Source organism: Mandrillus leucophaeus, unplaced genomic scaffold (genome assembly GCF_000951045.1).
Source record: "Mandrillus leucophaeus isolate KB7577 unplaced genomic scaffold, Mleu.le_1.0 Scaffold524, whole genome shotgun sequence".
NCBI lineage: Eukaryota > Metazoa > Chordata > Mammalia > Primates > Cercopithecidae > Mandrillus > Mandrillus leucophaeus.
In genome coordinates, this window is record NW_012105631.1 from 1,327,654 (window position 1) to 1,352,641 (window position 24,988).

A 24,988-nucleotide genomic window follows, 5' to 3' on the forward strand; every position below is an offset into this window, starting at 1 on the left:
GAGGCTGCAGAAGATAGAATATTGCTGAACAGCGAGTGTTGCTGTCTGATTCTTGCTCTGGAAGCTTTGTCTCAGGGATGTACCCAGCCGTGTGAGGTGTGAGGTGCCGGTCTGCACCTAGTGTGGGATGTCTCCCAGTTAGGCTACTCAGGGGTCAGGGACTCACTTGAGCAGGCAGTCTGTCCATTCTCAGATCTCAACCTCCGTGCTGGGAGATCCACTGCTCTCTTCAAGGCTCAGTTGAAAATGCAGAAATCACCCGTCTTCTGTGTCACTCACACTGGGAGCTGGAGGCGGGAGCTGTTCCTATTCGGCCATCTTGGGCACGCCCCGTGTTTGTTTTTCTTTGCACATCATCAATACTTTCTAATTTGCCATTTATTTTGTAACAAAAACATAAATTTATTACATAATTTTCACCATAATTATTTTCTTTTTAACTGTATGCAGCCTGGGTTCTAATCTAAATCAATACTTGCTTACATTCATATAGAATTTGAGAAAGGAGTAAGTGACAAATATGACTTACACTTAAGTGGGTATACTTCCACTAAAACAGAATTCTTAATGTTTTAAAAATAAGTCTAAGAGGGGTAAGAATTGCTGTTTTAACAAAAATTTACTAAAATAAGTAAATTGCTTTACATTATTCTAGAATTTTTAAATGACACTGCAAAGAGTTTTTATAAGCCTTCAAACTTAGTATTCTGTGTATTTTTGTTTACTGTACTAGCCAGTAAGAACTGGTGATATACCAGTGACGTAGTTAGAATGGTCCATGTTGACCATAATAATAAAAAAAATTCTGAGTGACATTAGTAACTTCCCAGACTTAAAAAAAAAAATCACCTTTAAAGGTTAACAAAAGAGGAATAAAATAATCTAATAAATAATTGAAAATGATGACAAGAGGAGAAAAGGGAGAGTTAAGAGAGAAAATGAGGCTACACATAGAACTCTCCAGTGAGTTCATTCATTCTCTCATTCAACAGAGATTTCTTGCACACTGACTTCCTTCACAGTAAACATTTTCTTTGCATTAGGGGTACAGTTTAATTTTTTTTTAACTGGTGGATGTTGGAAAGACCAACATAATTTTTAAAATTTAGAAAGCAGATGAAATTCTAAGAACATAATCAGAACTTCATAATTAAAGTTTGCAAAAGTGATAAAGAGAACAAAACACCATTCTTTTAAAAATTCTGCTTGGAATAAGAATAAATAAGGGATAAACCTAATATCAGATGAAAGTGATGAATTTAAAAGATGACAGAGAAAAGCAGAATTCAATGATTGCTTCTATTGTCTCAATAATGAAAGAAATGCCAGGTTAAACTAATTTCCTTCTTTTTTCCTTTTTCTTAAATGGAAACATCATAGATATATTTCCTCTTGATCTCAAGTAGATACGTAATTTTTCTTAACATGTCTTTATGGATAAAATGAAAATTGGTTGGCTTGTTAAGGATTTATTACATAGACATATCAGAAAATGTATGAATTATTCTGGATTATTTTTGCCCTAGAACATAACTTCTAAGATGAAGTGAGGGCATCCACCTCTCTGCTCCTCATTTTATAATTTAGTTCAAATTTTACCCTACCTCTATTGCAGAAGCATCACAGTTAGAGAAACAATGGTTATCTTTTTTTGAGGTCATGTTTTATTTTTACTTTTAGTTACTAGCTTAAACAAAAAGTGCAATATTTATACCATAGGAAGAGAAGCTGCAAAAACCTTATGACAATTAAACTTCAATGATTTTATGTATTCTAACATGCCTCTACAGTTATATTTACCCTGCGCATGTTCTCTTCCCCTAATCCAGATATTACATTGTGATGTGTGGACCGAGAAGTTATCAACTGGGGGATAGCCATTGCATTTTGCAACACTTGGGGAGGCATACAACTACCTTAGATATGTGTATGAAATTGTGGAGTCTTGGAGGGAATATCCATTTAGATGTACTGGTCATGTTTCATTGAATTTCAATTATCTTTATGGAGGTAGAAAGCAGTTCTCATAATCTCAGCATGGTTGTATTGTCTCAGGTGTACCAGAGTTTGGAACATGAACTTCAGAAGCACGTCAGCCGACAAGACACCCTGCAGCAGTGCCAGGCCTGGCTTTCTACAGTCCAGCCAGATTTAGAGCCAAGCCCTCAACCACCTCTTAGTAGGGCAGAAGCCGTCAAGCAGGTAGTAAACTCCTGAAAGTTTGTGTTATTTTTGTGAATCATTTAGACAGTTAAATGAAAATGTGTGAAGTACCTACGATGTGCCAAACTGTATTGACTCCTGGGAATCTAAAAGTAGGAAGAAGGTCTGTGGTTTGCGTTAGTGGAGTTCATGTGCCAGCCGTAAGATGGACATGATAGTGAGGGGTCAACTTGGTAGACTAGAAAGAGAATGGGGCCGGGTGCATTGGCTCATGGAGGCTGAAACAGGCGAATCACTTGAGGCCAGGAGTTTGAGACCAGCCTGGCCAACATGGTGAAACCCCATCTCTACTAAAAATATAAAAATTAACTGGGCATGGTGGTATGTGCCTGTAATCACAGCTACCCTGGGATTGGGGTAGGAGAGTACCTACCCTCCTGAGGATGCGGAGGCTAAGGCAGGAAAATCGCTTGAACCTGGGAGGCAGAGGTTGCAGTGAGCCAAGATCATGCCATTGCACTCCAGCCTGGTGACAGAGTGAGGCACTGTCTCAAAAAATTAAAAAATGAAAATAAAAAATAAAATAATAATAAAAAATTAACTATTAAAAAGAAAAAAAAAGAAAAGAAAGAGAATGGGACCGGGCACAGTGACTTACTCCTGTATTCCCAACACTTTGAGAGGCCAAAGTGGGCAGACCACACAGGTTCAAGAGTGCAAGACCATCCTGGCCAACATGGTGAAACCTCATCTCTACTAAAAATACAAAAATTAGCTGGGTGTGGTGGCAGGCACCTGTAATCCTAGCTATTCAGGAAGCTGAAGTATGAGAATTGCTTGAACCTGGGAGGTGGAGGTGGAGGTTGCAGTGAGCCAAGATCATGCCTCTGCACTCCAGCCTGGGCAACAGAGTGAGAATCTGTCAAAAAAAAAAAAGAAAGAAAGAAAGAAAGAAAGAAAAGGAAGGAAGGAAGAAAAGAAAGAAAGAAGGAAGGAAGGAAGGAGAGAAGGAGAGAAAGAGAGAGAGAGAGAAAGAGAGAGAAAGAAAAGAAAGAAAGAAGGAAAGAAAGAAGAAAGAGAGAGGAAAGAAAGAAAGAAAGAAAGAACGAAAGAAAGAAAAAAAGAAAGAAAGAAAGAAGGAAGGAAAGAAAGAAAGAAAGAAAGAAAGAAAGAAAGAAAGAAAGAAAGAAAGAAGAAAAGAAGGAAAGAAAAGAAAATGGGCACTGTAACCAAAGATCAATTCTGATATTTATTCTGTTGGGGGACTGTGGGTAAGTCACTTAATTTCTCTGAGCCTCCGAGATAGTTTCCTGCTATTAAAAGTGACATTTATAAGTATACTTGCTTCTAAAAGTTATAATGAAATGCAAATATCACACTACAAGTAAACATTACTTATAAACAGAGAAGTAGAAATAGCTTCTTGCATGGTTTTGGGGCATAAACAAGGTACTTCATAAATAATTATTGAATGGGTGATGAATGAAATGTTAGTTTTTATCATGTGAAAGGAATTCTATTCCGTATTAATTTGACATCCACATGCTTAAAATGTTGTTGCTGAGACTTAACCAGAATATGTGGGAATTTTTTTTTAAACTTTTGTACTAAGCAGCTTTGGTATGCAGTGTTAACCCTGTGGGAAAATATTTTAGAGGAATTTAGTTATAAAGGTTATTGCTGCCAGATATGAATTAACAATATTTAATAATTTAATTTTTTACCACAAATTGAGAATAACATAATGTGTTTGATCATTGAGTCTACATAAAGAATGTGTCCAGTTAATTCATTCCCTAAAATATACTTTCTAAAGGCTAAAATGATTTGCATTGTCATTAAATGGTTCAGAAAAATGTTCATATAATACTTTATAAGAATAGGATCAGGAAAAATGAAACATGGTTCTCCTTGAACCAAAAAAAATGAAATAAAGACTGCCTATATTCTGCTTTTTTTATTAGACTGAGAGTTTTCTTGAATCACAAGCCACCTTGTCTTGTGGCTGTTTCCAATGCACTTTGAATAAATTGAATAAATTCAGATCAACACTTAATTTTTCTCTTTTGTAACCAAAAAAGAAACAAAAGAGATGAAGGGAGAAGAAAGTATTAATGCCAGTGATCTTTTGCTAGAGCAGGAAGAGATTTACTACACATACCAGAATAAGCCATGGTCACAGGAGGATACTGATCCTTCTTCCAGATTATGTGACTGTATGGTCCCCTGTTTCTGCCTGTTTCACATCTCTCTAAATGGTCTTTGAAAGTAGCCAGAGAAGGGAGTTCGAGGTGGTGGAGACACTTGGACCACCGTCACTCTGAGGAGGAAAGGTTTTTTTATTTTGTTTCCTTTTTTATTTTATTTTTGTTGTTGTTTCTTTTGTTTTTTGTTTTGTTTTAGTTTTTCCCTTGCCAAGTGCAGTAAGTCCTCACTTAATGCCATCGATAGGTCTCAGAAACTGAAACTTTAAGCAAAACCATGTACAGCAGGTCCTCAAATAATGTCATTTCCTTCAATATGCGGGTTTATTACAGCGTTGATGAGAACAAAAGTTGTTTCATTATACAACTTCTTGCTTGAAGAAGTCACAGTTTCCAAGAATCTGCTGACAACATTAAATGAGAACTTACTGTGTTCATGTAAAACTGACCAGGCCCTTATGGCTGGCAAGCTTGGATGTGTGACTGGAGAATCCACTTACAATGGGCATGGTACCAAGATGCAGTGTGTGTCCCCAGCACCACCCGTCTAGTAAACCCTCAATACATATGTGAAGATAATACACTCCCTACTACCACAAGAAAATGACACATGGATTTGATTCCATTCAGAGTGCTATGTGTTTTTATAAGGCATAAAACTTTAGGGAATGGGAAAAAGTACTATAAGATTTTTCTGTAAAGTTGATTTTAGCAAATATTTTTGCAGCTGTGTGGTCACTGACACTCTATGTGCCACTTCCAATGCTTTTGGAATCAGACCAACTATATAAATTTCAAAATATAGCATCATTCCTTTCTATTAAATATGTTCATAAAATAGACATTCTGACAACTTGTTCTCTTCTCATATCCAAAAGTTGCTTGAGACAAATAACTTTCTCTGGGTCATAGGTGCATGATATGGTACTTGTGGACAGTGGCTGATGACTCACAATACCATAGTTAGCTTGTATATTCAATTGAAAAGGTGCTACTTCTGACTTAATGGGAAATTAATCTGTATTTATTATATCCACAGGAGCATAGCATGTCTAGGTAATCCACACCGTGCAGAGGAAAAATACTGAGATCAGAGTCACAAAATCAGGTGCCATGATTGACTCTATGATTTGGGAAAATCCTGGAGGTCGACTCTATCCCTACAACTTGCGGTCAATACCGCCTTCCTTATTTATTCCCATTTATGTAGTAATCAAGAACCACTTCTCACTACCTCAGCCACCACCCCCAGTCAGGCCACCTTCACGGTTCATCTGATCCCTGCAGTAGCCTAACACCTGGGCACCGTTGCTGTCTACCGCCCCTGTGGCGGCCAGTTCTCCACACAATGTTAGGAGGGAGTCTTTGAAAGCCTGTCTCAGATCGTGATGCCCCGAATATTTTTCCGTCACACTTAAATTCCTACTTTCTTACCATGGCTTATGAATAGGCTGGTTAATTTGTTTTCCCAAATGGAACCTTCTTGATAAGACAGGGTCTGCTTTACATAATCCGATGGGACCAGAGCAGCAGTCTGGGGTGGAGGAGATGGCGACTTTGCTCCCACAGGGGACATTTGTCACTGTCTGAACACGTTGTTGGTTGTCACAACTGGGATGGTGGGGTTGCTGCTGGCATTAAGTGGGTAGACGCGAAGCATGCTGCTGACAGCCTGCAAGGTATAAGTCAGCCCACACAACAAAGAATTATTTGGAGTCAACTGTCAATAGTTCTGAGTCGAGAAACTCTAGACTAAAGACAAAACCCAACAAACAGGGATGTATGGTCAGCTCTTCTTATAAGGGGCTCCATGACTTGCCCCCGCCCCACCCTCCAACCTCTGCTCCCACCTGGTTCACTCTACTCCAGCCTCACGGCTTTGCATTTGCTCTCTCTCTGCCCACCGTGTCCACCTGCCTGGAATGTTCTTACCTTATGCCATGCCATGCATTCAGGTCTTTTCCTCAGAGGGGCCTTTGAGATACACTGTCCCTGAATGGCAGTGCTTCTTCCTCATACCCTATCTGCTTAGCACCTTGATTTTTCCACATGATATTTAACAGTACTAAACATTCCAGTGCATGTTTGTTTATTTATATATTATTTATCTCCTTCCTAAGAATGTAAACTCCATAGGAGCAAGGGTTTTGCTTTATGGGCTGCTCTGTGCCCAGTATCTAAAATGGAGCCTGAGTAGAATCTGAGCATCTGCAAAGAAACACATTTCTTTGTTTCTGTAAATAGATTAAAGATCCACCTAGAGAAGCCTCTCCTGGGCTTGTGGAAAGAGAATATCACAAGGTGAATCTCCTGCAAAGCTCACTCCAATGAACCCCACCAACTCGCGGACCTTTGCCTTCTGTCTCTAAGATATGCAAAAACATGTTAAGAAGGAGACCAGAGCAGGTTACAAATTCTTTCTCTGAAATGGAAAATAAGCTGGCATGTGAGCAAGTAATCTGGAAAGATTATAGAAGTTTCTTGCGTTTTCCCCTTTCCCAGACCATACAGAATATTTTACATACAAAGAGAAGCAAATAGTGGACAAATAAATCCTCATCGGTGATTTGAATTTTTTCCTGGGAGTCACTAATATATGTCACTTGAACACAGTGGTGAAAACACTGAGCATAGCAAGACTATTTTTGAAGTGTTAACAGAATTTTACAAATGATACAAGTATTTGCTATCTAAATAGCTGATGCATCTCTTTCACTCTGACGCTTGCCTTTTCCAGGTCAAACACTTCAGAGCTTTGCAAGAGCAGGCAAGGACCTACCTAGATCTCCTTTGCTCCATGTGTGACCTGTCAAATGCTTCAGTGAAAACCACAGCAAAAGACATTCAACTAACAGAGCAAATGGTAAGAAAATGAAAAATCACATTGAATTTGTTTTATTAGATTCTCTTGCTTGAATATTTCATGTGATATTGAAAGAAAATAGCTCTTGAGTTGTTCTTGCTGTATATAATGGTTCTACAGTCATTATAATAAATAGATATTTGAATTTTAGCTAAGTCATAGAAAATTAAGCACATCCTGACATTGCTGACAACAGATTGAGACTGAATCACTTAGTCCCATTCATTCGTGGCCCATTAGAACCTTTCTTTTTCTTTCCTCCTTAATGACCATTCTCTCTCTTTTCCTATTTTGCCACACTTTTTTTTGTTGTTTTCTCCTTTTCCATCTTTTTCTTTAGGCAATACTTAATATGAAAGGGGCTCTTGACTCTTTCTTTATTTTATCAAGGATGCCAAAGAGCATGCCATCTGTCACAATCCTTCTAGTTCATTGGTAAAGTGTGGTGTTCAGAAGGGTTTTGAAACTGTCTGGGCTGTGATGAGTAGCAGTACTGGTCCCCACAGATAGATGGCAGCACTGGAGCCGTGTATTCCCCGCTGTTGCCACTGCAGCCTTAAACTCTTCCATGAAACACATATGGGTTTGTTTGTTTTGAGACACTCTGCCAACCAGTCTGGAATGCAGTGGCGCTATCATCACTGACTGGAGCCTCAACCTCCTGAGCTCAGGTGATCCTCTCACCTCCACCTCCCAAGTAGCTGGGATTATAGGGATGAACCACCACACCCAGCTAATTTTTATACTTTTTGTAGAGACACAGCTTTGCTATGTTGCCCAGGCTGGTCTGAAACTCCTGGGCTCAAGCAATCCTCCCTCCTTGGCCTACCAAAGTGCTGGGATTACAGGCGTGAGTCACCACACCTGGTCCACATTTGAGTTTAAAAGAAAAATAAGACTTAGTTTTGGTATTTAATTTATTAAATATTCACAGAATAGTAAAATGATTCACAGGAAAAAAAAGTCAAAATAATAAGGTTTTTCTCTCTAATATTATCAAAACACATCTGTTTTTAAATCGTTACAAAAGATGATGTAACTATTTTATTTTATTTTATTTTATTTTGGAGAAAGAGTCTCACTCTGTTTCCCAGGTTGGAGTGCAGTGGTGAAATTTCGGCTCACTGCAACCTCCGCCTCCTGGTTCAAGCAATTCTCAAGCCTCAGCCTCCCCAGTAACTGGGACTACAGGCACTCACCACCATGCCTGGCTACTTTTGATATTTCAGTAGAGAAAGGGTTTCACTATGTTGCCCAGGTGAATCTCGAATTCCTGAGCTCAGGCAATCCACCTGCCTTGGCCTCCCAAAGTGCTAGGATTACAGACATGAACCGCCGTGCCCGGCCAATAAAACCCATTTTTTTTTACAGAAATGATTTATTGAAACAAATTACACAGCTTCAAAAATCAGTGAAGCAGATCTAAAGACATATCCAAAACATTAATAATTCAGCATGTTGTAAGAAGGATGAACAAATGTACAATAGAGAACAACGGAAGTATTTTCTGGTTAACCTTAACACCAAATTCATGAGTCAGTCAGATGAATCTACTGAAATGTCCAATGAGAAAAACCATTAGAGCAGCCTTAGACCTAATAAATTGATAAAACTTATTAGAGTTTCGCCAGGCATGGTGACTCATGCCTGTAATCCCAGCACATCGGGAGTCCAAGGCGGGCATATTACCTGAGGTCAGGAGTTCAAGACCAGCCTGACCAATGTAGAGAAACCCTGTCTCTACTAAAAATACAAAATTAGCTGGGTGTGATAGCACATGCCTGTAATCCCAGCTACTCGGGAGGCTGAAGCAGGAGAATCACTTGAACCCGGGAGGCAGAAGTAGCGGTGAGCTGAGAATGTGCCATTGCACTCCTGCCTGGGCAACAAGAGCGAAACTCCATCTCAAAAAAAAAAAAAAAAAAAAAACAGAAAAAAAAACAAAATAAAAAAAAAAAAAAAAAAAAAAAAAAAAAACTTACAAGATTAAAACCGAATAGCATAACTCGTAGACATTTAAATTCTTTAGAAACCCTCAATAAAAAAAGAAATCTGCTTTTCCCGAAGCAAATAAAGAAGTACTTTTTAAATTTATGTATTTGCCTGTGTGTGTGTGTGTATGTGTGTGTCAAATGAGTGCACAAGCCAGCTGGAGAGGTCCATCTCTGATTCATTAACCATAAATGTTTCCAGGTATGGTTGCTAACTTTTATCCCTGTGTCTTCTCAAGATTGAACAAAGGCTCGTCCAGGCCCAGAACTTAACTCAGGGATGGGAAGAGATCAAGCACCTGAAGGCGGAGCTCTGGATTTACCTGCAAGATGCTGATCAGCAACTGCAGAACATGAAGAGGAGGCACTCTGAGCTGGAGCTGAGTATTGCACAGAACATGGTTTCACAGGTTAAGGTGGGTATTCATTTGCCCCCAGGGGAGATAAAAGAGGCCAACAGAATAGAAAACTTGAAATGTGTTCAGTGTATTCACTTCAATATGCCTGAGTGTTTGTTAATCCTTAGACATTAATACAACTCTTTAAGGCAGGGGTCCCCAACCCCCAGATTATGGACCAGTACCAGTCCATGTCCTGTTAGGAACCTGGCCGCACAGTGGGAGGTGAGCAAGCATTACTGCCTGAGCTCCACCTCCTGTCAGATCAGAGGCCGCATCAGAGTCTCATAGTGCAAACCCTACTGTGAATTGCGCATGCAAGCGGTCTAGGTTGCATGCTCCGTGTGATAATCTAACTAACGTCTGATGATTCGAGGTGGAACAGCTTCATCCTGAAACCATCCCCCTCCAGCCCCGTTCATGGAAAAATTGTCTTCCACAAAACCCATGCCAGGTGCCAAAAAGTTTGGGGACCACTGCTTTAAGGAATAGCAAATCTGAACAAATTTCACTTGGCGCTAGGGAAAACAGATTATAAAGTAAACATTCCAATATATTACTGAAGCTTCAGATGGCCACTTGCACCAGAAGACATTCATTCTGTACATTGTTCCTATAAAAAGCAGGTGTGATTTAGTCTACAGAGTAGACTGCTTAGTCAGGAGACTCTGTGACTAAGCAAACAAGGAACATTATTACTTTTTAGATTTTCATCACCATATTATGCTAAAGCTGTAGGACTGTAAGCTTATCAATTCATAAATTATATATTTGAGCTATATGTAATTCATTTAAAGTATAATATAAATGCAGTTTGTATTACATATTTATATATAATTTAAATAATTTACAATACATAGAAAATTGTGGCCAGGTGTGGTGGCTCATGCCTGTAATCCCAGCACTTTTGGAAGCTGAGGTGGGCAGATCACTTGAGGCCAGGAGTTTGAGACCAAGCTGGCCAGCATGGTGAGACCCCATATCTACTAAAAATACAAAAATTAGCCTTGCATGGCACATGCCTATAATCCCAGCTACTTGGGAGGCTGAGGCACGAGAATCATTTGAACTTGGGAGGTGGAGGTTGCAGCGAGCCAGCCTGGGCCACAGAGTAAGACTCTGTCTCAAAAAAAAAAAAAAAAAAAAGAGAGAGAGAGAAAGAAAAAAGAAAATTAAAAGTGTATTAACTTGATTGGAAGTTGGGTCAGGTTTTTAACAAACTTTAAGATTTTTTTTTCTTCTCCATGATTAGGAGTCAATAATAATATATTGTTTACTGAAGTGCTGTTTGCAAGTACAGAAAAAAAAGAGAATAGGGATAATAAGATTTATTTTTTTTCTCAAAAGCATGAACTTTAAAAAAAAAATTTGTGAACCATCCTAGAAATTTAATTTTTTAAAATGTATTTTATAAGAAAAGTTTTATTATAAAAGGCTTAGTAAATACAGAAATGTCTTAAGCAAATTTAAATCACTTATGCTACTACCATTCAGAGATAATAAACAATGCTAATATTTTGCTGTATTTGTTTTAGATATACACATACTTAAAACATTCAAGATGATACTGCTGTTTTATTAACATTTTAATTGTGATTGAACCTAGCTTTAAGGACAAAATTTCATATATCAGTCAGGGGATTTAAGAGATTTTTTTGGGTAGTGGAAGTAAATGGAAATGGGAGTGAGCAGTGGGGAGAGTATGGAAGTCCATGAACCAACCCCTTGGAGGAATCACTGTCCAAAGAAATGATCCTCTGGCCACGTGTTGGACTGGCAGAGATGATATGTTAGAGATTTCTTTTTGCTGTGTATGCAGGGAGTAGATGAATCTAAACCATTGCCTTTCCAGTTGGCGAATGTACTCCAGCCTTCCCCAACTTTGTACATAGCACTACTGTCCACCTGGTGACCCAAGCTACTTTGCCTTGTTTCTTACATTTGGAAGGTTTCTGTCAGAGGCGTTCAAACCAGAGCGACTCCATCTTGAAGAGGGGCTGAGTAAAATGAGGCTGAGACCTGCTGGGCTGCATTCCCAGAAAGTTAGGCATTCTTAGTCACAGGATATTTAGTTAAGGGAACAGGTTCATAATGTTTACTGAGCAGATCCAGAACTTGACAGACCCAGGATTTAGCAGACCTAGGAAATGTCCTAATGTCCCGATATCTTGAGAATAAAAGCACTCTTAGTTTAAGAATAAATTTTGAAAAACATGAACACTTTAAAAATTCTTAGAAAACGAAGGTCGCACTTCAAGGTAAGATAATGACTTTTTTCAATAATGACCATAATGTTTCACATGTATTAGTTTTTCTTTATGCCTCTGGAAATAGTACCATAAAAGAATATACCACAGCTACCCTGAATCTCGCACACATGGGAATTAACGTTCATAAAGAGGTACGGTGATTTTTAGATTTTCTCTTTGTTTCCCATGACTTGAACATTCTTCAGTTTTTTCATATTAAGGAACTTAGAGTGTTCAAAGGTCTTATGTCTGTGTTGCTCTCTATATTTATTTGGGGATTTCTTAACACATTACATATTTTTTGTTGCTGTTATCCTTTAGGATTTTGTTAAGAAACTACAGAGCAAACAGGCATCCGTAAACACCATAATAGAAAAGGTGAATAAGTTAACAAAGAAGGAGGAGTCGCCTGAACACAAGGAAATAAATCATTTAAATGATCAGTGGCTCGATTTGTGCCATCAGTCTAATAACCTGTGCCTGCAAAGGGAAGAGGATCTTCAGAGAACAAGAGATTACCATGACTGTATGAATATCGTTGAAGTGTTCCTAGAAAAATTTACTACAGAATGGGATAACTTGGCCAGGTAACATAAATTATCCAATGGGTCACCAAAATGCTAAGCCAGACATTTCCTAATATCTATAAAAATTTAAAATGTGCCCAGGTGCAGTGGCTTATGCCTGTAATCCCAGCACTTTAGGAGGCCAAGGCAGGTGGATTAGTTGAGGTCAGGAGTTCGAGATCAGCCTGGACAACATGGTGAAACCTCATCTCTACTAAAAATACAAAAATTAGCTGGGTGTGGTGGTGCATGCCTGTAATCCCAGCTATTTGGGAGGCTGAGGCAGGAGAATCACTTGAACCTGGGAGGAGGAGGCTGCAGTGAGCCAAGATTGTACCACTGTACTCCAGCCTGGGTGACAGAGCAAGACCCTGTCTCAAAAAAATAAAATAAAATGTCTTAGGTATATCATCTATTGTTTATTATTATTAATATTGGTAAGTAAAACATCATTATGAACCTAATGTTTTCACCTGGATATAGAGTCATGGTTTTCTTAGCTCGATATTAATTTAACCAGTGGGTAAAAGAGAAATGTTTGAAAATGGTACCATTTTCTCTGTGACCTCAAGAATATTCTAAAAATATTTCTAATTTTGTTTAATTACAAGTTATGGGATATCATCTATGAATTTATGAAATGAATCCTTCTTGAACCTCTATGATCCCTAGGTTTCTTAACAAGTCTATAAGGTAATAAATGCATTATGTGTAATTCAGTCCGGTTTTTTTCTTATAAGAGTCTAGAAATTAGTGAACAATCCAAATTCAGTTAATGTGTGTCTTTTGTGATTTTGTAGTGATTGAACCCCTCTTAGCTTTCTTCTTTGAAAAATAAGAATACACACACACATACTGGATCATTATGTAAACCATTCCATACATTTGATCACTATAATTGCTAAAATCTACACTTCTTCTGCACCGATTTACTAGTTTACAGAGATGAAAACTGCAAACATTGTTCTAGATATCATGAACTCATGGTGGGGTTTTGGGGGTTTTTGTTGGTATACCATTTTCTGGTCTGTTTGCTTTTCTTTGATACTTCACAATTTACTGGTCTTCGGGATTAGTCCAGTCAATATTAACAACTCATATTTCTGACTTACAGCAGGCCCCACACACACCTGAGACTTACTGTGTCCCAGACAGAACTTCTAATACTGCCTCCCAACTCTGCTTTTCATACCTCAGAACTGATCATTTAGTAAAAAAGACTGTAAGATTCCATTTTTTATGTGTGCTTCATAGCAAAGGGATGACAATTCTTTACATTTCACACTTATTACTAAAGATTTCTAATGATAAGCAAAAAATATCCAAGTACACAAGTAGCCATTAGAGCTGTTGGTTATACCTTACAGATCATACTACCTAGCACTCTGTTGAACCCTTTTCACAAAAGAAAGCACACAAATCATGCATCACTTATTAATTTCTTTCAGTATCATTTTCTAGAGTACACTAGATCAGTGCTTCTCACTGTTTAACATTACACAAACCATCCAAGGATCTTGTTACCATATAGATTCTGCTCAGTTGATAAGAGCCAGAGGAAGATAAAAGCATATTCTGATTTGATTGGAAGGCATTATCAGCCAGAAAGAAGTAGGCAACTTGATTTGATTCAACTTCTAATATTGACTTCTGATGAGACTTGTATTCCATAATTATAGCACTTCTGTCAATAAACCATGAACTGAACTACTTCCATTTATTCTAAGCTCAGAAGATTCACTTAAAGAAAATGGTGAAGTGTCAGCTGGAAGTAGTGGCTCATGCCTGTAATCCCAGCACTTTGGGAGGTCAAGGCAGCTGGAGGTCAGGAGTTAGAGACCAGCCTGACCAACATGGTGAAACACTGTCTCTACTAAAAATATAAAATTAGCCAACCGTGGTGGCGCATGCCTGTAATCTCAGGTACTTGGGAGGCTGAGGCAGGAGAATAGCTTGAACCTGGGAGGTGGAGGTTGCAGTGAGCCGAGATCACAGCATTGCACTCCAGTCTGGGAAACAAGAGCAAAACTCGGTCTCCAAAAAGAAAATGGTGAAGTGTAATTTAGCATATCGATATTGACTACAGCTAATTTGCTCTTATACCTTTCCATGTATTTTCAGATCTGATGCGGAGAGTACAGCTGTCCATCTGGAAGCTTTGAAAAAGTTAGCATTGGCATTGCAGGAGAGAAAGTATGCTATCGAAGATCTGAAAGATCAAAAGCAGAAAATGATAGAGCATCTGAATTTAGATGACAAGGAGCTAGTCAAAGAACAGACGAGTCATTTAGAGCAACGTTGGTTTCAGCTTGAGGACCTCATTAAAAGGAAAATCCAAGTGTCAGTCACCAACTTGGAGGAGTTAAATGTGGTGCAGTCCAGATTTCAGGAGCTAATGGATTGGGCAGAAGAGCAACAACCCAACATCGCCGAGGCCCTTAAGCAGAGCCCTCCTCCAGATATGGCTCAGAACCTTCTCATGGATCACCTGGCCATCTGCAGTGAACTGGAGGCCAAGCAGATGCTCCTGAAATCACTCATAAAGGACGCAGACAGGGTCATGGCGGATCTTGGTCTCAATGAGCGACAGGTCATTCAGAAGGCTCTCTCTGATGCACAAAGCCACGTGAATTGTCTCAGTGACTTAGTGGGTCAGCGCAGAAAGTACTTAAACAAAGCCTTGTCTGAGAAAAGCCAATTTCTCATGGCAGTGTTCCAGGCCACCAGCCAAATTCAGCAACATGAGCGAAAGATAATGTTCCGTGAACACATCTGTCTGTTACCAGATGATGTGAGCAAACAAGTCAAAACATGTAAGAGTGCACAAGCCAGCCTCAAGACTTACCAAAATGAGGTCACTGGACTTTGGGCCCAGGGTCGCGAACTAATGAAAGGAGTCACAGAGCAGGAAAAGAGTGAAGTGCTGGGGAAGCTTCAGGAATTGCAGAGTGTCTATGACAGTGTTTTACAAAAGTGCAGTCACCGGTTACAAGAACTAGAGAAGAATTTGGTTTCTAGGAAGCATTTTAAGGAAGATTTTGATAAAGCTTGCCACTGGCTAAAACAAGCAGATATTGTTACATTTCCTGAAATCAACCTAATGAATGAGAGTACTGAGCTTCATACACAGCTGGCCAAATACCAACACATTCTTGAACAATCTCCAGAATATGAAAATCTTCTACTTATGCTGCAGAGAACTGGGCAGACCATATTACCATCGCTGAATGAAGTTGATCATTCCTACCTTAGTGAAAAGCTAAACACTTTGCCCCAGCAATTTAACGTAATTGTTGCCTTGGCTAAAGACAAGTTCTATAAAGTCCAGGAAGCAATTCTTGCTCGGAAGGAATATGCTTCCTTGATTGAGTTGACAACCCAGTCTCTGAGTGAACTTGAAGCCCAATTCTCGAGGATGAGCAAAGTTCCCACCGACCTGGCTGTGGAGGAGGCTGTGGCTCTGCAAGATGGTTGCAGAGCCATTCTGGACGAGGTGGTGGGCCTTGGGGAGGCAGTGGATGAACTGAACCAGAAAAAAGAAGGTTTTCGCAGCACAGGTCAGCCTTGGCAGCCAGACAAGATGCTGCACCTTGTCACCTTATATCACAGGCTGAAGAGACAAACAGAGCAGAGGGTTAGCTTATTAGAAGACACCACCAGTGCTTACCAAGAACACGAGAAGATGTGCCAACAGCTAGAGAGACAACTGAAGTCTGTAAAAGAAGAGCAGTCCAAAGTGAATGAGGAAACGCTGCCTGCAGAGGAGAAGCTCAAAATGTATCACTCCCTGGGAGGAAGCCTTCAGGACTCGGCGATTCTACTGAAACGAGTAACCATACATCTCGAAGATCTTGCCCCACACCTTGACCCTTGACTTCTGATGAGACTTGTATTCCATAATTATAGCACTTCTGTCAATAAACCATGAACTGAACTACTTCCATTTATTCTAAGCTCAGAAGATTCACTTAAAGAAAATGGTGAAGTGTCAGCTGGAAGTAGTGGCTCATGCCTGTAATCCCAGCACTTTGGGAGGTCAAGGCAGCTGGAGGTCAGGAGTTAGAGACCAGCCTGACCAACATGGTGAAACACTGTCTCTACTAAAAATATAAAATTAGCCAACCGTGGTGGCGCATGCCTGTAATCTCAGGTACTTGGGAGGCTGAGGCAGGAGAATAGCTTGAACCTGGGAGATGGAGGTTGCAGTGAGCCGAGATCACAGCATTGCACTCCAGTCTGGGAAACAAGAGCAAAACTCGGTCTCCAAAAAGAAAATGGTGAAGTGTAATTTAGCATATCGATATTGACTACAGCTAATTTGCTCTTATACCTTTCCATGTATTTTCAGATCTGATGCGGAGAGTACAGCTGTCCATCTGGAAGCTTTGAAAAAGTTAGCATTGGCATTGCAGGAGAGAAAGTATGCTATCGAAGATCTGAAAGATCAAAAGCAGAAAATGATAGAGCATCTGAATTTAGATGACAAGGAGCTAGTCAAAGAACAGACGAGTCATTTAGAGCAACGTTGGTTTCAGCTTGAGGACCTCATTAAAAGGAAAATCCAAGTGTCAGTCACCAACTTGGAGGAGTTAAATGTGGTGCAGTCCAGATTTCAGGAGCTAATGGATTGGGCAGAAGAGCAACAACCCAACATCGCCGAGGCCCTTAAGCAGAGCCCTCCTCCAGATATGGCTCAGAACCTTCTCATGGATCACCTGGCCATCTGCAGTGAACTGGAGGCCAAGCAGATGCTCCTGAAATCACTCATAAAGGACGCAGACAGGGTCATGGCGGATCTTGGTCTCAATGAGCGACAGGTCATTCAGAAGGCTCTCTCTGATGCACAAAGCCACGTGAATTGTCTCAGTGACTTAGTGGGTCAGCGCAGAAAGTACTTAAACAAAGCCTTGTCTGAGAAAAGCCAATTTCTCATGGCAGTGTTCCAGGCCACCAGCCAAATTCAGCAACATGAGCGAAAGATAATGTTCCGTGAACACATCTGTCTGTTACCAGATGATGTGAGCAAACAAGTCAAAACATGTAAGAGTGCACAAGCCAGCCTCAAGACTTACCAAAATGAGGTCACTGGACTTTGGGCCCAGGGTCGCGAACTAATGAAAGGAGTCACAGAGCAGGAAAAGAGTGAAGTGCTGGGGAAGCTTCAGGAATTGCAGAGTGTCTATGACAGTGTTTTACAAAAGTGCAGTCACCGGTTACAAGAACTAGAGAAGAATTTGGTTTCTAGGAAGCATTTTAAGGAAGATTTTGATAAAGCTTGCCACTGGCTAAAACAAGCAGATATTGTTACATTTCCTGAAATCAACCTAATGAATGAGAGTACTGAGCTTCATACACAGCTGGCCAAATACCAACACATTCTTGAACAATCTCCAGAATATGAAAATCTTCTACTTATGCTGCAGAGAACTGGGCAGACCATATTACCATCGCTGAATGAAGTTGATCATTCCTACCTTAGTGAAAAGCTAAACACTTTGCCCCAGCAATTTAACGTAATTGTTGCCTTGGCTAAAGACAAGTTCTATAAAGTCCAGGAAGCAATTCTTGCTCGGAAGGAATATGCTTCCTTGATTGAGTTGACAACCCAGTCTCTGAGTGAACTTGAAGCCCAATTCTCGAGGATGAGCAAAGTTCCCACCGACCTGGCTGTGGAGGAGGCTGTGGCTCTGCAAGATGGTTGCAGAGCCATTCTGGACGAGGTGGTGGGCCTTGGGGAGGCGGTGGATGAACTGAACCAGAAAAAAGAAGGTTTTCGCAGCACAGGTCAGCCTTGGCAGCCAGACAAGATGCTGCACCTTGTCACCTTATATCACAGGCTGAAGAGACAAACAGAGCAGAGGGTTAGCTTATTAGAAGACACCACCAGTGCTTACCAAGAACACGAGAAGATGTGCCAACAGCTAGAGACACAACTGAAGTCTGTAAAAGAAGAGCAGTCCAAAGTGAATGAGGAAACGCTGCCTGCAGAGGAGAAGCTCAAAATGTATCACTCCCTGGGAGGAAGCCTTCAGGACTCGGCGATTCTACTGAAACGAGTAACCATACATCTCGAAGATCTTGCCCCACACCTTGACCCCTTGGCTTATGAGAAAGCCAGGCATCAGATCCAGTCCTGGCAAGAGGAGTTAAAACTGTTGACTTCTGCCATTGGTGAGACGGTGACAGAATGTGAGAGCCGAATGGTGCAGAGTATAGACTTCCAGACTGAGATGAGTCGCTCCCTGGACTGGCTGAGGAGAGTGAAGGCAGAACTCAGTGGGCCGGTGTACCTAGACCTCAACCTGCAGGACATCCAAGAGGAAATCAGAAAGATCCAAATTCATCAGGAAGAGGTCCAGTCCAGCTTGAGAATCATGAATGCACTGAGTCACAAGGAAAAGGAGAAGTTCACAAAGGCCAAGGAGCTGATCTCTGCGGATTTAGAACACAGCCTCGCTGAGCTCTCAGAGCTGGATGGAGACATTCAGGAAGCCTTACGCACCAGACAGGTGGGTATAATAGGACTTCACTTCTCTTTTTTCCATTCTGCTTATTTGTAAACAGGTACAAGAAATTCATTTGCTTGGTTATAATTGCTTCTTTAAATATTTCTTTCTAAATACTACACAGAAGCATCTTCAGCAGTGACTTAAATGGTTATTTTAATTTTTTTTTTTAATTGAGATGAAGTCTTGCTCTGTCGCCCAGGCTGGAGTGCAGTGGTGTAATCTCAGCTCACTGCAACCTCCGCCTCCTGGGTTCAAGTGATTCTTGTGCTTCAGCCTCCCGAGTAGCTGGGATTACAGGCGCCTGCCACCACGCCCAGCTAATTTTTGTATTTGTAGTAGAGATGGGGTTTCATAATGTTGGCCAGGCTGGTCCTGAACTCCTGACGTCAAGTGATCTGCCTGCCTTGGCCTCCCAAAGTGCTGGGACTATAGGTGGGAGCCACCATGCTGGGCCAGGTGATTTTAATTGTTTATGTGCATGCTATTCATTTTGTGCGGTTTCCATCTTGACTTCACTTTGCTTATAATAGTGATGCCTCAGTGATCTCTCACCTTTAAAGAGATGATAAATGGTATTGGTAACATAATTCATATTGTATATTAGTACATTGATAGTACACCTGATTAACAATGAATAATTACTGATGCCCTTTGTAGACAATGTGAAGGCTGGTATTTCTAAAATCAGTGCTAGATGAAGAGTCGAAATGGAGAGAGGCAGATAGACAATACAGCCCTGACCTTGCTAATAAGCCACTTTTATGTGGGGTATCCCATTAGTTGCCCTGTCTCTTCAACCCTTCTGTGGGTCTGAGTGCTGTCCATCTTTTGCTTCCCTATAGCACAGCAAAAGAAAGACTAGAATACTCGTAATTACTTGACTCAGGGATAACAAAAAGAAATGGGAGCATGTACAAAACTTCCCAGATTGGCCTAATTGCGGCTTGCTCTGGGGCTTGCAAGTTCTGTGCATTCAAAAATAAGAAGAGGGCCAGGCGTGGTAGTGCACACTTGTAATCCCAGCCCTTTGGGAGGCTGAGGCAGGTGGATCACCTGAGGTCAGGAGTTCAAGACCAGTCTGACTAACATGGTGAAACCCTGTTTCTAGTAAATACAAAAAAAAAAAATTAGCTGGGTGTGGTGGTGCATGACTCTAATCCTACTTGGGAGGCTGAGGCAGGAGAATCGCCAGGAGGCAGAGGTTGCAGTGAGCCGAGATCACGCCATTGCACTCCAGCCTAGGCAACAAGAGCAAAACTCTGTCTAAAAATAAAATAAAATAAAATGAAATAAAACAAGAAGAGAAAAATAGTGGCTAGAGGATTACTTCCTTTAATTTCTTGGCTCCTTTTCTCCATGTCTGTCTTCAGTCCCTCTGATTCTAGGAGATGTCAACCAACCCTTTAGGTAAAAGGTAGCTTTCATCAGGATAATACAGCGGCTAAAGCCTGGGAGGAGGGCACATCTGAGTTTTAATAGCAGCTATTTGATCCCAGGCAAATGACATCCTATAAGTCTCTGTCCCTCTTTGTAGAAGAGAGATATTAGTGATTCTTTTATTAGGTTTATCTTCTTAGCATCGAGTCTGACACGAAGTAACTTCAGATGAATCTTAGCTCTCATTTAACTTTATTTTCCTCAAAGATTAAGGTTAACACTTTCAATAGTAAAAATGTTAATATTGGATAAAATCATAATAAACTTCTTCATGTAAAATTCTGACTTTTTAAACTAAAAACTATTTAGTACACTTTAACCTTTTCATGCTGATTCAAGGCTATTGTTTAAAAAAAATTTTTTAACTATTTTTCTAGACCTATTAGTATAAACAGAAATATAGAATCTAGAATGTAGAGTAGAACAGAAGTTACCAGAAATTTTCATTCTTGAAGGACATTTGTCAGGTAAGCTTGCTTCTTTTGGTGAGTTTTGAACCAAAATCTTAAATCTATTAAGATGTCTCTATTTGTGCCGTCTTGTCTTATTGATTATCTTCGTCCAAATAACTAAAGGTCATGGTTCCTGGGGCATTTCTTATTTCCTCTGCTGATTCTATGCTTTGCTGTCCCTGTTCTTTCCTTAACTGGTGCTCATCTTACGGGTACTTTCTCTACCTTTTCTATGCATCTTCACTTGCACAGTCACAGCTTATCTTGTCCAGTCATTGATGGCTGGTTAGAGTGTTTCTTTTCCTTCTGGAGTTGAATACACCAGCCTTCCGGACTTAAACTTTTCAACTTTTCTATTTTAGTCTCTATACAAGACTCACAGGTTACTATTTCGCTTCCAGAAATTACTCTGTGGCTCTGTGGTCTGGTAAATGCCAGTTTGGAAGTTTGATGTTGCTATATTTCTTTATTTTTCCTTTTTTCTTTTCTTTTCTTTTCTTTTCCTTTCCATGTTTGTTTGTTTGTTAATTTGTTTTTTGAGAGACAGAGTCTGGAGTGCAGTGAAACTATCTCGGCTCACTGCAACCTCTGCCTCTCAGGTTCAAGCAATTCTTGTGCCTCACCCTCCCAAATAGCTGGGATTACAGGCATGCGCCACCACACTCAGCTAATTTTCCTATTTTTAGTAGAGACAGGGTTTCACCATGTTAGCCAGGCTGATCTCGAACTCCTGGCCTCAAGTGATCTGCCTCCCTCAGCCTCCCAAAGTACTGAGATTACAGTCATGAGCCACCATGCTTGGCCGTGTTGTTATACTTCTAACCAACGGAGACATTACTGCACTTTGGTAAACATTCAGTCTGCCACATATTTCTAAGCATTATATTATTTCTTAGAGAGGGAACTTTCAGAACTAGTCAAGATACTGACATAAATTTCAATCCCATCTCTGTCCTTATTATTTAATTTAATGGCAATAATACAATTATAACAAGAATAGCAGAAGGAAAAATCATGGCTGATGATGGATGGCACCACAAAAATATTCCCCTAGCTTATCAATGCACTTACACACATACACCCATGAGACTGAGGACTGGAAAACAAATGAATGAATGAAACTCTTTCCTGCAAATACATTGCAAAGGAGAGTTGATTATGTTTGCAACTGCTGTTTTTCAGGCTACTTTGACTGAAATGTATAGCCAGTGTCAAAGGTATTATCAGGTATTTCAAGCGGCCAATGACTGGCTTGAGGATGCCCAAGAAATGTTGCAGCTGGCAGGCAATGGCCTAGATGTGGAGAGCGCAGAGGAAAATCTCAAAAACCACATGGAATTTTTCAGTACAGAGGATCAGTTCCACAGTAACCTGGAGGAGCTCCGCGGCCTGGTAGCCACCCTGGACCCACTCATCAAGCCAACAGGCAAAGAAGACCTAGAACAGAAAATGGCTTCTCTGGAACTCAGGAGCCAGAGGATGAGCCAGGACTCTTGTGCCCAAGTGGATCTCTTGCAGAGGTATCTCAGGATGTTTTGTGTTTTATATTTAGTGAAATGAATTTCCACGCTGGAAGTAGTAATACACAAATGACATACATTAGCACATACATGCATTCTAGAATCTCTCTTAAGTATCATTAGACATACTGACACCAGAGCTTCGCGTAGAAATACATGATTTCATGTTACTTATCAATTTCTGTTGGACTCTTTCAAGATGCACAGCTCAATGGCACGATTACCAGAAAGCAAGGGAAGAGGTTATTGAATTGATGAATGATACAGAAAAGAAACTGTCTGAGTTTTCTTTGTTGAAGACTTCTTCTAGTCATGAAGCAGAAGAAAAATTGTCAGAGCACAAGGTCAGAGTTTTGGGCTGTTTTTTTTTTTTTTTTTTTTAAATCCTTTTTCTATAATTGTAACGGGTCTTTGCAACATGATCAATAAATCTTCACTTCTACCTGGAATTTTTCAATATGATAAGGATGCATTTAACCACATTTTAGAGAAGTTTTAAGTTTATTAAATGCTGTTACCTTTTAGGATTCCTGTTGGAAATGCATAGCAAAGATTTTAAAAAAATATTCAGAGCAGTTTGCTTCCGATAAGATGTGGCACTTAATAAATGTCAGTAAATACTTTTTGTTGATAACAGATTAAATAAAACTGAAAAATTAATTACTGAGTCTCCCTTTATCAGAGCAATATAAGGAAAAAATGTAACATACTAAAATATTACATTTGGTTCACTTACATTTGTGCTGCTTTTTAAAAATTAAAAAAATGTCATCTCAAGTAGCAAAATACACTTTTGTTTCTAATACATAAATAATATTCACCTCACCTCTTTAAAAAGCTTTAAGACTAACTCTGGTTAAAAAATAAACATAAAAGAGTACCTAGAGGAGAATAAACGTATATGTAGAAACATTCCCTTTTGCAGGTAATTTTGGGCTTTACCAAGATCCATAGAACTTTAAAAAAATTAATCTCTCCCTTGTCTCCTCTCTTCCGTCCTCCACCCCCAACTCTAGGCTTTAGTGTCAGTGGTTAACTCTTTCCATGAGAAAATCGTGGCGCTTGAGGAAAAAGCTTCACAACTGGAGAAAACCGGAAATGATGCTAGCAAAGCCACCCTGAGCAGGTCAATGACCACTGTCTGGCAGCGCTGGACACGCCTTCGAGCTGTGGCCCAAGACCAGGAGAAGATCCTGGAAGATGCAGTGGATGAGTGGACAGGCTTTAACAACAAGGTAGTTTCTGCTGTCCATGGGCTCACCTTTCTTTCCTCTCTAATTATAATGTATTTTGAAACACGGTATTTTGCTGCTGTTTGAAGTCAGCCTTCTGATAGTAATAAAGGCTTTTTCAAATCTCTGTTTCAATGACATAAAAACTAAGTTATGAAACAAAGTACAAAATGCAATGTGCAGTTTAGCCCCAAGTCACGGTCAAATTATATCAGTGAGAAAAACCAAGCAAATAAATTTTGAAAGGAGAACAAGCCCATTTTCCCCCATTTGCTTTCTTAACTGGCCTTGTAAAAGAACAAGATACTTTTTCTTTACCATGAAACCTGAAAATGAGCAGAAATTTAACTCATTACCGAAAATGTATATTCAATGTTTTCCTTTTTGGAATCTTGCTCTGTTGCCCAGGCTGGAGTGCAGTGGTGTGATCTCAGCTCACTGCAACCTCCGCTGCCTGGGGTCAAGCAATTCTCCTGCCTCAGCCTCCTGAGTAGCTGGGATTACAGGCACTCACCACCACACCCGATTAATTTTTGTATTTGTAGTAGAGATGGGGTTTTGCCATGTTGGTCAGGCTGGTCTCAAACTCCTGACTTCAGGTGATCTGCCTGTCTCAGCCTCCAAAAGTGCTGGGATTACAGGCATGAGCCACCACATGCCTGCCTGGCCACTTTTTCCATCTTTTAAAGGTTTAATGTTTTAGGCCGTGTCTTCCTTTATGATTTAAAGGTATTCATTTATGTTACCTTAAATATTGGAAAGAGTATTTTGTTTTCTTAGTTTAAAAAAAAAAAAAAAGCTTTCTCTGTATTAAGTATAGTCTCTGATCGTCCTAATATTATTTTGAGATTAAAGCTTTAAACCCAGAGGTACAGAGGTGATATCTCCTTTCATGTTAAGACGGTGGCTCAGGTTCCAGTTTCCTAAAATATGGAATGTATACCATCATCTTTAATTGGCTTCCTACACTAGTGTGTGGCTTTTATGGGAATGACCTTATTTTTTTCAGTTTATTTATTATTGAACTTCATAGTATGTACATTTGTCATCAGGTTAAAAAGGCCACTGAAATGATTGATCAGCTGCAAGATAAGTTACCTGGAAGTTCAGCAGAGAAGGCGTCGAAAGCGGAACTCTTAACTCTTCTTGAATACCACGACACGTTCGTTCTGGAGCTGGAGCAGCAGCAGTCGGCCTTGGGCATGCTCCGGCAGCAAGCCCTCAGCATGCTCCAGGATGGAGCCACCCCGACCCCCGGGGGAGAGCCACCGCTCATGCAGGAAATCACCGCGATGCAAGATCGGTGCCTGAAGTAATTAAGCACCTACTTTCATTCTGTTACTAAACTTGGCCTTGACCCAAAGGGATAAGCAGGGCACTTGAGTATGAAAGTGCTCCTTCACA

The 24,988-nt window shown here is 40.1% G+C and overlaps 1 protein-coding gene across 1 annotated transcript in view; it reads left to right on the forward strand.

Annotated features, from left to right (window-relative positions):
* Positions 1–24,988, forward strand: part of SYNE1 (spectrin repeat containing, nuclear envelope 1) — a 570,706-nt gene that overhangs the window by 324,159 nt on the left and 221,559 nt on the right. The window contains exons 73-81 of the mRNA XM_011996807.1: positions 2,056–2,202; positions 7,105–7,230; positions 9,461–9,637; positions 12,190–12,455; positions 16,783–18,943; positions 22,015–22,352; positions 22,552–22,696; positions 23,369–23,587; positions 24,637–24,896. Coding sequence (XP_011852197.1) covers positions 2,056–2,202; positions 7,105–7,230; positions 9,461–9,637; positions 12,190–12,455; positions 16,783–18,943; positions 22,015–22,352; positions 22,552–22,696; positions 23,369–23,587; positions 24,637–24,896 — 3,839 coding nt within the window. The remainder of the gene's footprint in view (positions 1–2,055; positions 2,203–7,104; positions 7,231–9,460; positions 9,638–12,189; positions 12,456–16,782; positions 18,944–22,014; positions 22,353–22,551; positions 22,697–23,368; positions 23,588–24,636; positions 24,897–24,988) is intronic.